The following is a 14,920-nucleotide window of genomic DNA, read 5'->3' on the forward strand; positions in this document are numbered from 1 at the left end:
TCAATTCCTCAGAGCCACACAAACAGAAGAGGCCAGAAGTGGCACTGTGGCTCAAGTGGTAGAGTGCTAGCCTTGAGCAGTGCTCAGGCCCTGAGTTCAAGCCCTAGGACTGGCAAAAATAAATAAATTATATATATGTATACACACACAATTTTTTTTTTGTTGTTGTTGTTGCTGGTACTGGGGCTTGAACTCAGGGCCTTGTGCTCTTGCTTATTTGTTTTTCTTTTTTCATTCAAAGCTGGTGCTCTACCACCAGAGTCATACCTCTACTTCTGGCTGTTCAATTTAGATGCTTGAATTATCATACAAAAAAAATTTTTTTTTTTTTTTTGCTGGCCTCCACTCATTTATAGTTTTATAGAAAGGGTGATAGATTCATTAGCTAGTTAACCTGTGGCAGAAGCTGAACATTGGCAGACTGGGCTGCATCCAGCCTGAAAATGTTTGACCTCCACAGTATTTTAAAAATTATGAAATTTCAAATTAAACTAGGTATTTGACTTTTCTGGAAAACTGTGAAGCTCTGTCAGCCTTACGCTTTTGTACCAGTGTGGCAACAGTCTAGACATAAGCCCCAGTTGCAGCTGTCAGATGGGACATAGGCTTTCCGGTTAGCCGAATTCTGCAGTATTTGTTGTGTTTATACCACACCTGACTCTGAAGAGGGCTTTTTGACCCTTGCTGTAAATTTCAAAGACATTCTTATTGAAAGCTAAAACTATCTATATGTGAATATACTGAACATGTAAAATACTTGGACATTTTAAATAAGGTCTATAATTGCCTTGGTTTACTGTACTGAAGTGATTCAATGGACAAATAATTGATTTCATTCTCTGGGAGAGAAAAGAATGATAAATAACCCAACTAGGAAGCGTATCAAGCCCATATAGATTTAGGAGCCTAGAAAAGCTGAGTTAGGTATAGATCTGTGTGATACTCATTTATCCTCTGATTATCTAGATGATGGAGGAAGATTTACAAGGGTCTTCCCAAGTTAAAGAGGAAGCAGACAGTGCGGAGAAGAAATCAGAACCGATGGAAGTAGAGGAGAAGAAACCCGAAGTAAAAGTGGAAGCTAAAGAAGAAGAAGAGAATAGCACTAACGGCACGGCCTCTCAGTCAACATCACCTTCGCAGCCACGCAAAAAAAGTAAGTTTTGTTTTCTGTAACTTATAATTGTACTGTACTCCACACCAAGTATTGAAAGTTAAAACTGATTCTACTCTCCCCCCCGCTTTTTTTTTCTTTAAATCTTTCTTACCTCAATTCTCCCAGAGTTGAAAATGGCTCTCTGGAATCCCTGAGCAAATTATAGAGTGTGGGCTGCTTCTCCAAGTGTTGACATCCTTAATTCTGCGATATCAACAAATGCCCTTGAAAACAAAAGACCCACACCCTCAGTTTCTTCAAAGAAACTGTATTTTTGAGAAATACTGAGATTATGTAGCAGATACAGGTTTGCATCATTACTTGTCCTTGTCCACTTAGTTCATTTTTGAGGAAATATCCGCACACACCATAATTGAGTAATCAGAGTTGTATATCTGTTGGTCTTGCACTTTTTGTTAGTCCACCAATGAAAGCAGCTCCTTCATTGTTAGCTCTACTGCTGGCATAAGTATCAGCTCTAAGACCAGCTGGTACACAGCACAGATTTGTCATCCCATTACAGAGTAAGAGGCACCTGTCAGAGGTTAAGATTTGCTAAGTACTGTTGCTGATCATTAAGGATGTTCTTAATTGACCACTAGCATTGTTTTTCCTGTGAGTATGGAGCACAGAGACCCACAATGAATGTAAGAGCTTTTGAGTAGAATTTGGAGATACTAGCTTTTATCCTTGGTTTTCTTCATTTTTGGCTTCCTAAGATATTAATGACTTTATTTGCCATTACATTTGCTGTATCTGTACAAATTTTAGCATTAGGAAAATAATTTTAATCTAACCACAGTGCTCTTGAAAGTGTCTGGGACAGTTTTCAGCACCAGCCACATATGGCTGTTGTCCGCTTGAAGTAATAGAAGTAATGGAGAAACTGAGTTAACTTTATTTTGTGTAAAACTGATTCATTGGAATTTTACTGGCCACAAAGGGCTGATGAATACAAGATTGTACAGCCCAGAGATTTTCTAGGGATCTCTGAACCACACAACTTAAGAACTGTAGCTTTGGTTCATCAGCCTTAAGGTGAATGGAGTTGTTTTGCTTTGTTTTGTTTGCTAACAGTGGAGGGAACTTAAACTGAGGGCCTCCTGCTCAAACATGACTTTTTCATTCAAGGCTGACACTTTGCCAGTTGAGCCATATTTCCATTTTCATACTTTTGCTGATTATTTGGAAATAAAAAGTCTCATAGTTCAACATCTTAATAACAATAGAAATCATTTTTTAAAAAATTTTCACAGTTTTATCTGCCCAGGCTGACTTTGAACTCAATCCTTACATCTCACCCTCTGAATAGCTAGGATTATAGGTGTGAGTATTCAGCACCCAACCTGAATGCAGTTTTAAAAACCCTTTTGCACTGGGTGCTGGTAGCTCATGACTTTAATCCTAGGTACTCAGGAGGTTAAGATCTGAGGATTACAGTTAAAAACCAGCTGGACAGGAAAGGCCAAGAGACTCTTGTCTCCAATGCAATATTCAGAAAAAGCCAAAATGCCACTGTGGCTCAAGTGATAGAATGCCAGCCTTGACCAAAAGAAGTTCAGTGACAGCACTCATGCCCAGAGTTCACACCCCAGGATCACAAACAACAAAGAAAAAACAAAAACAAAGAACACATTGCTATATTTTCAGAATCCCTGAATAATAGCTTTAGTCAGTAGATTCTAATGAATGAGAGCTGCCTGAGAGCTTTTGAGTCCACATGAATGGACTACTTAGGCGTCTTTCTTTTATTTACACTTATATTGCTTGTTTGTTTATGGCAGTGCTAGAGTTTGATCTTAGGATTTCGGGCTTGCTTGGTCTCTTTCCTTCAGCTACACCTTCAGCTCTTTTTGCCTTATTTGAGATAAGGTCTTATAGGTTAAGTAGACTAAGCCTAGTCTATTAACCTCCTTTTCTTACTTCACACCTTAGTTGGCATGTTAGACTTTTTCTGTTAAAATGGAATCTCATGAATTTTTTCCCCATTCCGTGGAGCTGCAGCCCTCCCATCTCAATGTATCTTCAGAATAGTTAGGGTTAGGGACACAAGCCTCTACCCCTTTAAATGAGATACTGTAGCAATCTGAGCACTTACTACCTAGTGTCTTTTTGTTTTGTTTGTTTTTCTGCAGTTTTTAAACCCGAGGAGCTACGCCAAGCACTTATGCCAACCCTAGAAGCGCTCTATCGACAGGACCCAGAGTCCCTACCTTTTCGGCAGCCCGTAGACCCCCAGCTCCTAGGAATTCCAGTAAGTTACTATAGTAAAAGTATGGTATAGTTTTTTGTTTGTTTGTTTGTTTTTTGCCAGTCCTGGGCCTTGGACTCAGGGCCTGGGCACTGTCCCTGGCTTCCTTTTGCTCAAGGCTAGCACTCTGCCACTTGAGCCACAGCGCCACTTCTGGCCGTTTTCTGTATATGTGATGCTGGGGAATTGAACCCAGGGCCTCATGTACACGAGGCAAGCTCTCTTGCCACTAGGCCATATCCCCAGCCCTATGGTATAGTTTTGAGCATCTATTATTTTATCTTTTAAAGTTGGCTAAAATAACCTCCTTGATTTGAAGATTTATCTCCTAATATAAAGAACTATAGCCAGGTGCTGAGAGCTCATACCTGTACTCCTAGCTACTCAGGAGACTGAGATCTGAAGATCATAGTTGGTAGCTAGCCCAGGCAGAAAAGTCTGAGACTCTTATCTCCAATTAGACAGCAAAAAACATAATTGGAGCTGTACCTCACCAGCAGCACCCTCAGCTCTAGTCCACAACCTCCAAGGCCTTGTTTTACATTTGGGAGATAAAGAATTAGTTTTAGCTGAGCTCTAGGTGGCTCATGCCTGTAATCTTAGATCTCAAGAGGATGAGATTTGAGGATCAGGATTTGAAAGCAGCCCGGGCCAGAAAATCCCACTCTTTATCAGCAGTTAATTACCATAAAGCTGGAAGTGGAACTGAACCTTGAGTAAAAACATTAAAAGAGACCATGTCCAGGCCTGAGTTCCAGCCTCCTACCAGACCCAAAATAACAACAACAAAAGAAACAAAAAAATAAGACCAGATGCCAGTGGCTCATGCTTATAATCCTAGCTATTCAGGAGGCTGAGATCTGAGGATTCCGGTTCAAAGTCAGCCAGGGCAGGAAAGTCCATGAGACTCTTATTTCCAATTGATCACCAAAAACTTGGAAGTAGAGCAGTGGCTCAAGTGGTAGAGTTCTAGCTTTTGAGTGCAAAAACTAAGGGACAGCTCCCAGACCCTGACTTCAGTTGCCCAGTACTGGTACAAAAAGAAATAATATAGAAGTTTAATTATGAGATACTTGTAAATTTCTGTTTACTATGCCAAGAAATCTTGGAAAGCAATTCAGATCCTTAGGTTCTATTGAAGGTAGTACTCCTCTAGGTTTTTGTTCTGGGAACCAAGACTCAGGCAAGTGCTCTACCATTGAGCTAAATTCACAACTGTGTTAATCTTTGAATTGTATTTATTAGCCTGACACTGGTGGCTCTTGCCTGCAATCCTAAATACTCAAGAAGCTGAAATCTAAAGATATGTCAAATCAGAGGAATGTTACATGTTATTTTTTCAATTTCATTTTTTACTATTAAGAATGGAAATTGTTCAGGTACTTTTTTTTTTTTTTTTTTTTTTTTGGCCAGTCCTGGGGCTTGAACTCAGGACCTAAGCACTGTCCCTTCTTTTTGCTCAAGGCTAGCACTCTGCCACTTGAGCCACAGCTCCACTTTCAGCCTTTTCTCTTTATGTGGTGCTGAGGAATCGAACCCGGGGTTTCATGCTTGCTAGGCAAGCACTCTTCCACTAAGCCTCATTCCCAGCCCACTGTTCAGGTACTTTTCTATTTTTATTATGTTTTTTAAGATAAAGCACTAAAAAAGGCTGGCATTTGAAATGTGATGGCTCCACTAGACCAAGGGTGGGGTTGTACATATAAGGCCCATGAAGTCATTTGGTACATGATAAGATGACTGTGCTTCTGGTTTGTTTCTTAGCTGCCTGCAGCCCCTCTGCTTATGTTGATAATTTTGTATGGTGCACAAATAATACAGGTATCCACTCTTACCAGAGAAAAGCTTCCCCACCTTTGCATTAGACTGAGATTGTTTTGTTTTTAAGGATTATTTTGACATTGTGAAGAATCCCATGGACCTTTCTACCATCAAGCGGAAGCTGGATACAGGGCAGTACCAAGAGCCCTGGCAATATGTGGATGATGTCTGGTTAATGTTCAACAATGCCTGGCTATATAATCGTAAGACGTCCCGGGTCTATAAGTTTTGCAGTAAACTTGCAGAGGTCTTTGAGCAAGAAATCGATCCTGTCATGCAGTCCCTTGGATATTGCTGCGGACGCAAGGTACAATATTCATTTTTCTGGAAATTGAAATTTCATGATCAATCCAGTCAAGAGGATGGTAAACTAAGATGGGATACTTTACATTCTGACCACAAGAGTAGGCTTGGAAGGTCTCTGGTGGTGCTGTTCCGATTGTTGGGACATATCTGACTGCCTGAAGCAATCTCAAGATCAAAGCTATCGGTAGAGGTGCTTACTGGTCTGGCCTTGAGTTAAGCCTTTCTGGCTGTCCCTTGCCCATTTTATCTCTCTTTATCTCTTATCTCTTAGAGCCAGAGCTACACTAATTTGTCCCATTTAATCCAAAACAGCCTTGAAATAGTTATAAAGAAAATTATATAATAAACTAGCAAATAATTTACTGCTGAATTTTCAGGATAGCAAGTGGAATATGTTTTTAGTATTTTTCTCCTTTGTTTTTGCAGTATGAATTTTCCCCACAGACTTTGTGCTGCTATGGGAAGCAGCTGTGCACAATTCCTCGAGATGCAGCCTATTACAGCTATCAGAATAGGTAAGCATCAAGCAGTTTTCTGCACTAAAGAGGTTCAAGTAGATTAAAATATGCTCCTTGAATTATAGACTTTGCTAAAGTTCCCATGAAAAGCACCACAGTGTTGCGCTTCTGGTCACTCTGATGCCTTTATAGTATAAAATTTTAATCCCGGAACCACTTGCTGTACTGCTTTTATTAGGTATACTCATTCCTAAACCACAGTCTTTCTAAAATAGAAAAATATTTTTTATTTAGTTCAAGAATAACCCTCGTGCTGGGCACTGGTTGCTCGTGCCTGTAGTCCTAGCTACTCAGGAGGCTAAGATCTGAGGATCATGGTTCACAGCCAGCCTGAGAAGCAAAGTGTGAGAGACTCTTATCTCTAACTATCAGAAAACCAGAAGTGGAGCTGTGGCTCAAAGTAATAGAATGCTAGCCTTGGGCAAAAGAACTCAGGGACAGTGCCCAGGCCCAAGTTCAAGCCCCCATAACTAAAAAAAAAAAAATAAGCAATAACTATTTTGAAGGATAAACAAATGCAGGCATGGTACTTAGTAGACACTGTGTGGAAAATGAACTTGTGCACAAGGACGGGAAAGGGAAACTTGATGGAACAGGTGGCATTATCCAAAAAGAAATGTACTCATTACCTGGCTGATGAAAGAACCCCTCTGTACAACACCTTAATAATAACAATAAAATAAAATTTTAAAGTACATATAAATACAGTAGAAATTTCTATAAGCTGGAAAAAAAGAAAAAACAATCCTATTGAATATGTTTGATTGATGCCATAATCTAAACACTTAGGAGGAGTATGAGTTTGAGAGCAGCCTAGGCTACATAAGTAAGACCTTGCCACCACCACTCCCTCCTGTTCTTTCCCCCACCCCCACCCCCCCAAAAAAAGTCTTTTTAGGATGGCTATTTCAGGATTTTAGACCTACTTTCAGAATTGTAGACCTGCTTGAAAAACAGTTCCCATCTTTTTGGAATGTGAAGATGACTAGAGAATAGAATATATCTTCCTGTCTTAGACAGGAGGAGAGTGAAAGTAGAATTTGTTGTTGTCCATTCCCCACATATATAATAATAGTATATAAATAAAAAATATAAAACCTCCATTTTTATAGTTTTGGGGTTATTTTGAAAAGTAAAGTTCTTTGTATCCGTTGTGCTATGATCACACATTACTATAACATGGGGGCTTCATGCCTTGACGTACAAGCAGTGAATTTGCTTGAATTCCATAACATCAAATCCATTTTGTGAACTGGCAGCTCGAACCTTCATGTGACCAAGAGAGATTTGCATCAGTTCTTTGTCTTAAGATTCAAATATTAAACGTCACTATCAAGGTTTGATGGTTTGGTTGTTTTGCTCTTATTTGGGTCACAGTAAATACATATGTTCTAATAGTTCAGAAAAAAAGAGCCTTTGTTTACTCAAATGTATATACAGTCCTGACAAGTTTAGGATTTTGAGATAATTTTCCCTCCAATTATTATTTATTTATTTATTTTTGGCTAGTCCTGGGGCTTGGACTCAGGGCCTGAGCACTGTCCCTGGCTTCTTCTTGCTCAAGGCTAGCACTCTGCCACTTGAGCCACAGCGCCACTTCTGGCCATTTTCTGTATATGTGGTGCTGGGGAATCGAACCTAGGGCCTCATGTATATGAGGCAAGCACTCTTGCCACTAGGCCATATCCCCAGCCCTCCTCCAATTATTTTTTAAATTCTTGTAATTTTTAAAGAAAATCTTCGTTTATAATAATAACTCTCATGAATATGCTAAGGGGAAAAATGTTGACACAAAAATATTTCCAGAAAAGACTGCAAAGCTTTGCATGGTCCTGTAGTTTCCAGCACACTTCAGAGGCATCTCTACTGGTGTAGCCTGTATGACTTTGTAGATAAAAACAAGCAGTTAAATTGCTGTTTGAACATCCCCTTTTTCAAACAAGTGGGGTTTTTTGTTTGTTTACAGTTTTGTCCTTTCTTTTTTGGTCCTGAGGACCAAATCTAAACTTTGCATTTACTAGGCTAGTGCTAAGGTACTAAATTAACATCCTAATCCTAATCCCTCAAGACAAAGTTTAAAATTATATCATAATCCCTTCACAATGGGATCTCTCCCATAACAACTGTGACAGCAACATATTACCAGAAGATCTAGGCATACCTTTAATGGTTTTATCCCTGTGACTTTCAGTGTATCCCATAGTGAATCAAGGTTAATCTTACCCAGACATGAGCCACAACAGCATCTTCCCTGACAGCCTCAGGTTGTGAAGTATCCACTGGAATAACATATATTTTGAAGACCAGTATATAATATATAAAACTATGGTGTTTTTGAGAGAGCTTAATATTAACTATACCAGAAAAAATGCTGTGTCTATTACTATGTTACCCAACACACAACTTTGATCCAAACAAAACAATAGAATATTTAACTACTATTTCTATTATTTGTGGCCATTTACTGTTGACCTCACAATTCCTGGGTCCTTTGAAATCTTGCCTTGGCTGATTAGTGTAGATCTGGGCCATATACATATACATATAGCAATTAAAATTAAATAGAGGGTCTGGGAATGTGGCTTCGTGGTAGAGTGTTTGCCTAGCATGCATGAAGCCCTGGGTTCGATTTTCAGTACCACATAAACAGAAAAAGCGGAAGTGGTGCTATGGCTCAAGTGGTAGAGTGCTAGCCTTGAGCAAAAGAAGCTCAGGGATGGTGCCCAGGCCCGAGTTCAAGCCCCAGGGCTATGGGAAAAAAATTAAATAGAATTGACTCCCATTTCAGAGGAAGTCATCAGCCTAGTGCAAACACTGGACTGCTTTACAGTTCTGAAATACCCCAATTTTATATGTAGAACTTCACCTTTACTAAATCAGAGGAATGTATTTTTCTTGAGTGGAAATGCAAATGGAGTTGTGACAGATAAAGGATACATTTCTTTAGAATACTGTACTTGAATAGATCAACATGCTGTAGTTCTAAGAAAACAGTGGCCCAGTGCTGGGGATATGTCCTAGTGGCAAGAGAGCTTGCCTCGTATACATGAGGCCCTGAGTTCGATTCCCCAGCACCACATATACAGAAAACAGCCAGAAGTGGCGCTGTGGCTCAAGTGGCAGAGTGTTGTTAGCCTTGAGCAAAAGGAAGCCAGGGACAGTGCTCAGGCCCTGAGTCCAAGGCCCAGGACTGGCCAAAAAAAAAAAAGAAAAAGAAAACAGTGGCCCAATTCTGTGTGAACGTAATTGCTTAAAGTTTTATTTTCAACTTTGATTATTTACAAACACTCTGGTGTTCTTATGAATACTTTTTTGTTTATTGGTCTAAACTATTTGGGCACTTAGAATATTGTAAAATTCTACAGACCATTTAAACCATTTTAACAAGTGAAACTTTAATGTATAAAGGGGTGTGTAGTTACATATTCACTTGTTTACAACCTGAAATTTTTGAAGTAGCTGCATCTTTTCCAACAGAGATTATCTACAGATACCCCAATTATTTATATGAACTGGTACAGTAATGAAAACAATCTGCATTTGAAAACTTACCCCATCTATTAAATTACTCCTACAGATAATCTGTGCAGTAACATGGAGCTAGCTTGAGCAACCCAGATGCACATTATCATCGGATTATGTGAAGTACTTATTTGCAATTCCATATTCATCATATAAGGCAAAATGTCATCTAGGTCTTATAGCTGAAAAGTGAATATCTGAACTTTTATTTCTAGGGAGAACAAAGGTAATAGTCTGTTGCAGTAAGGTCTATTACCCATGGCTAGGGTTTTAATCATAAATGGTGCCACCATCATCTATAGTGTCTTCATCTGTTTGAAGGATGATTAAATGAGGCCTTGGGCCATGTCCTTTCGCCTCGGGCTGGATTCTCTATAATTTCTCTGGCAGTGCTTTGGGACAAACATTAAATAAAGTCTATGCATATTGTACCCCTACCACTTTTTGACCCTGCAATTTTCAGGGGAGAATTGGTCACATGTAAAAAGCTTAGGTTTCCTTGGACACTCCAGGAACTGCCTTTTAAACCATCATGCTTTGTTTTGCATTGTTTCCTCCATTGTAAAATGTTGAATTTGTGATTCTAACTTCTTAAATGCCCTGATGGCTTGCATGAATAAAAGCAAAGAATCTGCCCAGCATTTTAAAATCATTTAGACTAACTTTCGATTATGATGGAAATTTCATTTTGGCACGTGGCCAGCAGTCCTTTTCTTGCTGGCCCGTAGCGCTGTACTGGGCTGTATAACTGATGAAGTAGCTCTCTGTTCTGAGCTTTATTTTCAAAAGGGAAATATTTGTCTTTGAGAGAATGTCTATTTTTTGCATGTTGTTTTGGTTGCTACTGAATTACTTGATTCTTTTGATACTTTTTTTCTTACCAGAGAAGACCATACCCTCCTATATGTGGAATTCTTTGCAGTCTATGAATTTAAGGCTCCATGAGAATATCTACAAAATAGTGAATAATGAGACCATTGCTATATAGTTCATTCAGAAATATACATATATTTTAAAACAATGTTAATCTGTTCCTAGTCAGCTTTCAATTTTAGTAGAATTTATTGATTAAATTTGTTGGAAATAAGAAACTATCTTCAATCCAATCACTATAAATTGCCCTGTTTTTATCAACTGAAAACAAAAAAATGGGTTAATCTGGACATATTATGCGTGATCTTTAGCTTGATGCTTGAAATTTGCTATGTGTGTTGGTTAGTGAAACCTAGCAGACAAAATGCTTATCATGTTAAGATTCAAACTGGGATATGTGGGGGCTTCTAGTAGCCCACATCTCAGTCTATAGCTGAGTGTGTGTGAATGTGTGAGTGAATGAGTGAGCAAGTGAGTGAGCAAATGAGTCTGCAGCTGCTGCTGCTCCTCCTGTCCTTGTCTAGGGATTCATTCTGTGCAGTGGTTCACCCCGTTGCAAGGGTACAGCACAGCATTGGGGGCTCACTCTGAAGTGATTCAAACCATGCTAGAGGTTCAGAGTGGCACAGGGGCTCAGTGTGGTGCTCTGCATCCTGTCAGTGTCTGCAGTACTAATCCTTCTCAGCATCCTGTAGCCATAGTTTTGAGCACTAAAACCGCATTTTGTTGTGCTGCCGTTGCTTATGCTTCTTGCTTGCTTGTGCAGTTCGCCTTCATTCAGCTTGTTTACTTTACAGTATTGTGTTCTCATCTTGTTTATGCAGCATTTGCCTACATTTTTGTTGATTTTTTTTTCATTCATGTCCTTTCCAAACATTTAATAGTCTTATTTTAACTGTTCTTACCTAACAGCATGAGCCCAGGCTCTATATTATTATCATGTAAGAAATTGGGGTGATGGATAATTTCTCAAATGCAGATTGTGCCACTTAAAAATCAACTCTAAATTTGCTTAACTTGGATTGTCACCAAGTCAGAACAGTCATTCACTAAGTATCTCAACATTGATGAATGATTGGTCCCAGTACCAAAATTCAAATCAAAGCTTAGAAGTTAAATTCAAAACTCTTTAAGATTGTTCGTAGATTTGCATATATTGTATTATTCATACAATATATCAATTTTTATCTATAATTTTTATTAATAAATGGCTGGAAAGTCTCTGACCCTGACTGCATTTCTGTTAAATGTTTGTCTAGAATGTGGATTTGGTTTCATTTGTATTGTAACACAATTAGCTGAGTGATTATTATGATAAAAACAACAGGAAAAAATTAAAACAGTTCTGAGTACTCAACATTACCACATTTAAAGATCTGGCTTAATACTGAAATAGAATCTCTGAATTGCTGTCAAGCATTAAGTTTCCATTTTGAAAAATAAAACTATTGCAGTTCAAATTGCTTTTTAAAGGCTTTTTTGGTCAGACTGTTTCGTTCAAAGTTAAATTTCCTTCTCAAACACTGGCGTTATATTTGACTTTATAACAAAATTGAGATTCCTAAATTTAGGCTTTATGCAGTCGTAGTATTAACAACTCCTTGAGAGCATTTGCATCTTGGAGTTGGACCAAGCCTGTCGTTGTTAGTGATGATGGCCTGTGACGTGTGCAGTGAGACCGAATGCTAATCAATGCTTTGCCTTGGCTTTCTGCTCTGTGTTGTCTGGTGTTTGCGTCTTACCTCTGTGTCTGTGCTATTTGTTCCCTTCCCTGTTCTCTAATCCTTCCCTTCCCCACCTGCTCCCCGTTCCTTTCATTGTCCTCACTGACCCATCAATCAACCAACAACGCCCCCCCTTCGTCGTGGTGCTCTGCCCTGCTCTGATTGGTGGCTTCGTTGCTTGGGTGGCTGTGTGTTATGATGGACCAGTTCACCCAAGTATGGCCTTCTTGCTGACAGGTATCATTTCTGTGAGAAGTGTTTCACAGAGATCCAGGGCGAGAATGTGACCCTGGGTGACGACCCTTCACAACCACAGACGTGAGTACAACCTTTCCATATGTCCCTCTTGTCTATGACTAAGGGGTAAACCAGAATAGAACACTAAATTTTGTGTAGTGATTTTTTTTTGTGTTTTTTTTTTTACTTTTAATACAAATGTGGCATATGTATACAGACATCCTCAAAGATGTATGTGCCTTAGCCAAACAGCACTGCCACTTCTGCATTCTTCTCCATTTGGGGCAAAGGTATTTTAGCCCCCACTGCATTCATTGGTCTGTCTTGACATTTTCTGTATTTCTAAAATCTGCATTTTTATCTAGGCACTGCCATCTTTTAGCTAGTTTAGAGATTAATATTGGAAATAGTGGTTTTAGAGCAGCCTGAGCAAAAGAAAAAAAAGTTTGCAAGGCCTCATCTCAATAAAAAATTGAGTGCAGTAGTGTAGGTCATTCCCCTTGGAGAATTGGAAATTACAAATAGGAAGGTCATAGTTCAGTCTGGCCTGGGCATAAATGCAAAACCCTGTTCAAAAAAAGAGATGATTGAGGGATCTAGGATATAACTGTGGCAAACAAAGCACTTGCCTAGCAAGTGCAATGTCCTGGGTTTGATCCAGTACCAAAAAAAGAAAAGACCTATTTTACACACACACACACACACACACACACACACACACACACACACACACGTCTAAAGGGGTGGGGGGAGAAGGACATAGCTCAATTGTTAGGGAACCTATCTAGCAAGCACAAGATCCTGAGTTCAAACTTCCTGCACCATCAAAAAGAAAAGATTAGTGTGAGGGAAGGAGTAACATTGTCTCTTTATCTGACCAATGTAACTGTAAATTCTTTGTACATCGCCTTTGTAAGCTCAGGCAAGAGGATCATGGGTTTGAGGTCAGCCTGGGCGACATAGTGAAACCCTGTCTCATAAAATAAAAACAAAAAAAAAATTTCCTAATGGTCCTCAACTTACATGGAAGAAAATTGTAACTTTTCAGTTAACACTTGAGAATCCAGGTAGCCTTATTCACAGAAATGGCAGTAGTATACATATCCTATCCTTTATTTTGGTGTTTTTCTCCAAAGTAAACCTCCATTCCTTTCAGTTGCTATGCCAATGCAGGTTAGTATGATTCCAGGGTTCTCTGTCCCTGTTTTCTGACCTAAAAAATGCAAATATGTCTTCCTTACTGGTGGTTGGACTGTTGCTCACTTGAATCAAGGTAGAACAAGTATGGGTTTAATTGATGCTGGATTGAGTTAACCTTTTCTCCCCAATGCTTAGCTTCTTACAGTTAGTTACCCGTGAATAGCCACAACACGTTAAGAAATTGGAAAACCGTGGAAATGATTGGGCTCTTTATATGTTTAAAACACCCAAGAAGCCTACCACATCTGCCTCAGCCTTCCAGTGTTTTGTGGTTCTTTCTCTCCTCTAGACTGTTTTCTCCAGCCTCCTTTGCTTCTGGACACAAGTTTCTATGCCCAACAGACAGAAAGATTTGGACCTTGTAGAGGTGTCAGCTGTAAGCACACTTCTACCATTCAGTTGGCTATTATTCAAGACACAGACAAAAATTCTGCTTGTTCAATTTATTTTTATTTCTTTGTTATTTATAACATGGAGTTCATTTCACTTATCAAGTGGGCTGAAGACTTACAAAGAGACTTCTCTGATGAGGAAATGAGAATGGCCAAGAGACATATGAAAAAGTGCTCTACATCACTGGTCATAAAAGAAATGCAAATCAAAACAACATTGAGATTCCATCTCACCCCAGTTAGAATGGCCATTATCAAGAAAACTAACAATAAAAAAAGAAGTAATTCATATGGATACCTATCATAACAAAAGGACAGTACATAAACCCAAAAGCCTAGCCCTTTCAGAGTTTGGTATATGATGAACCTTGCTATACTGTGAAATGTTGTCATTTAATTGTGATTTTGCCAGTCTCAGTCAAATTTGGCAATAATTCACTATATATACTTAAATGAAAACGAATACATTTGAATCTCAACAGTTTTGTCAGCATAGACTAGTCTTAGTTAAATCTGGTAAAGTTAGTAGCAGTTGGGAGGAAGTATTCCAAGAAAGAAAATATGTAGGTAATAAACTAGTAGTGATTTCTGTCGAGTTACACATACCCTGTCATATACTTATATTTGAGATTGATCATAATTTGTTATTTAAAGAAATAGTTATATTCCAATAACCCATTTACGCTCAACAAGTAAATTGTAGCTGATTAATATTTTCCTTTCTTTTTAATATAAAAAGAACAATTTCCAAGGATCAATTTGAAAAGAAGAAAAATGACACCTTAGACCCTGAACCGTAAGTATATATACTTTTATATACTTTTAATTTTGGTTTCAGATCAGGAAAGTTACTCTTTATGATGGGGTTGTGGGAGAATTCATAACAATACATTGCCCTTAGGGATTCCTTTTATGAAATT

General features: G+C 38.7%; 1 protein-coding gene across 3 annotated transcripts in view; it reads left to right on the top strand.

Annotated features, from left to right (window-relative positions):
- Window positions 1-14,920, top strand: part of LOC125340965 (CREB binding protein) — a 128,988-nt gene that overhangs the window by 95,188 nt on the left and 18,880 nt on the right. For all 3 annotated transcript variants that reach the window (XM_048332919.1, XM_048332920.1, XM_048332921.1), the window contains 6 exons: window positions 967-1,156; window positions 3,292-3,410; window positions 5,296-5,535; window positions 5,961-6,049; window positions 12,409-12,489; window positions 14,740-14,796. In XM_048332919.1, the coding sequence (XP_048188876.1) occupies window positions 967-1,156; window positions 3,292-3,410; window positions 5,296-5,535; window positions 5,961-6,049; window positions 12,409-12,489; window positions 14,740-14,796 (776 nt within the window). The remainder of the gene's footprint in view (window positions 1-966; window positions 1,157-3,291; window positions 3,411-5,295; window positions 5,536-5,960; window positions 6,050-12,408; window positions 12,490-14,739; window positions 14,797-14,920) is intronic.

The sequence above is a fragment of the Perognathus longimembris genome, chromosome 23 (assembly GCF_023159225.1).
Source record: "Perognathus longimembris pacificus isolate PPM17 chromosome 23, ASM2315922v1, whole genome shotgun sequence".
Taxonomy (NCBI): domain Eukaryota; kingdom Metazoa; phylum Chordata; class Mammalia; order Rodentia; family Heteromyidae; genus Perognathus; species Perognathus longimembris.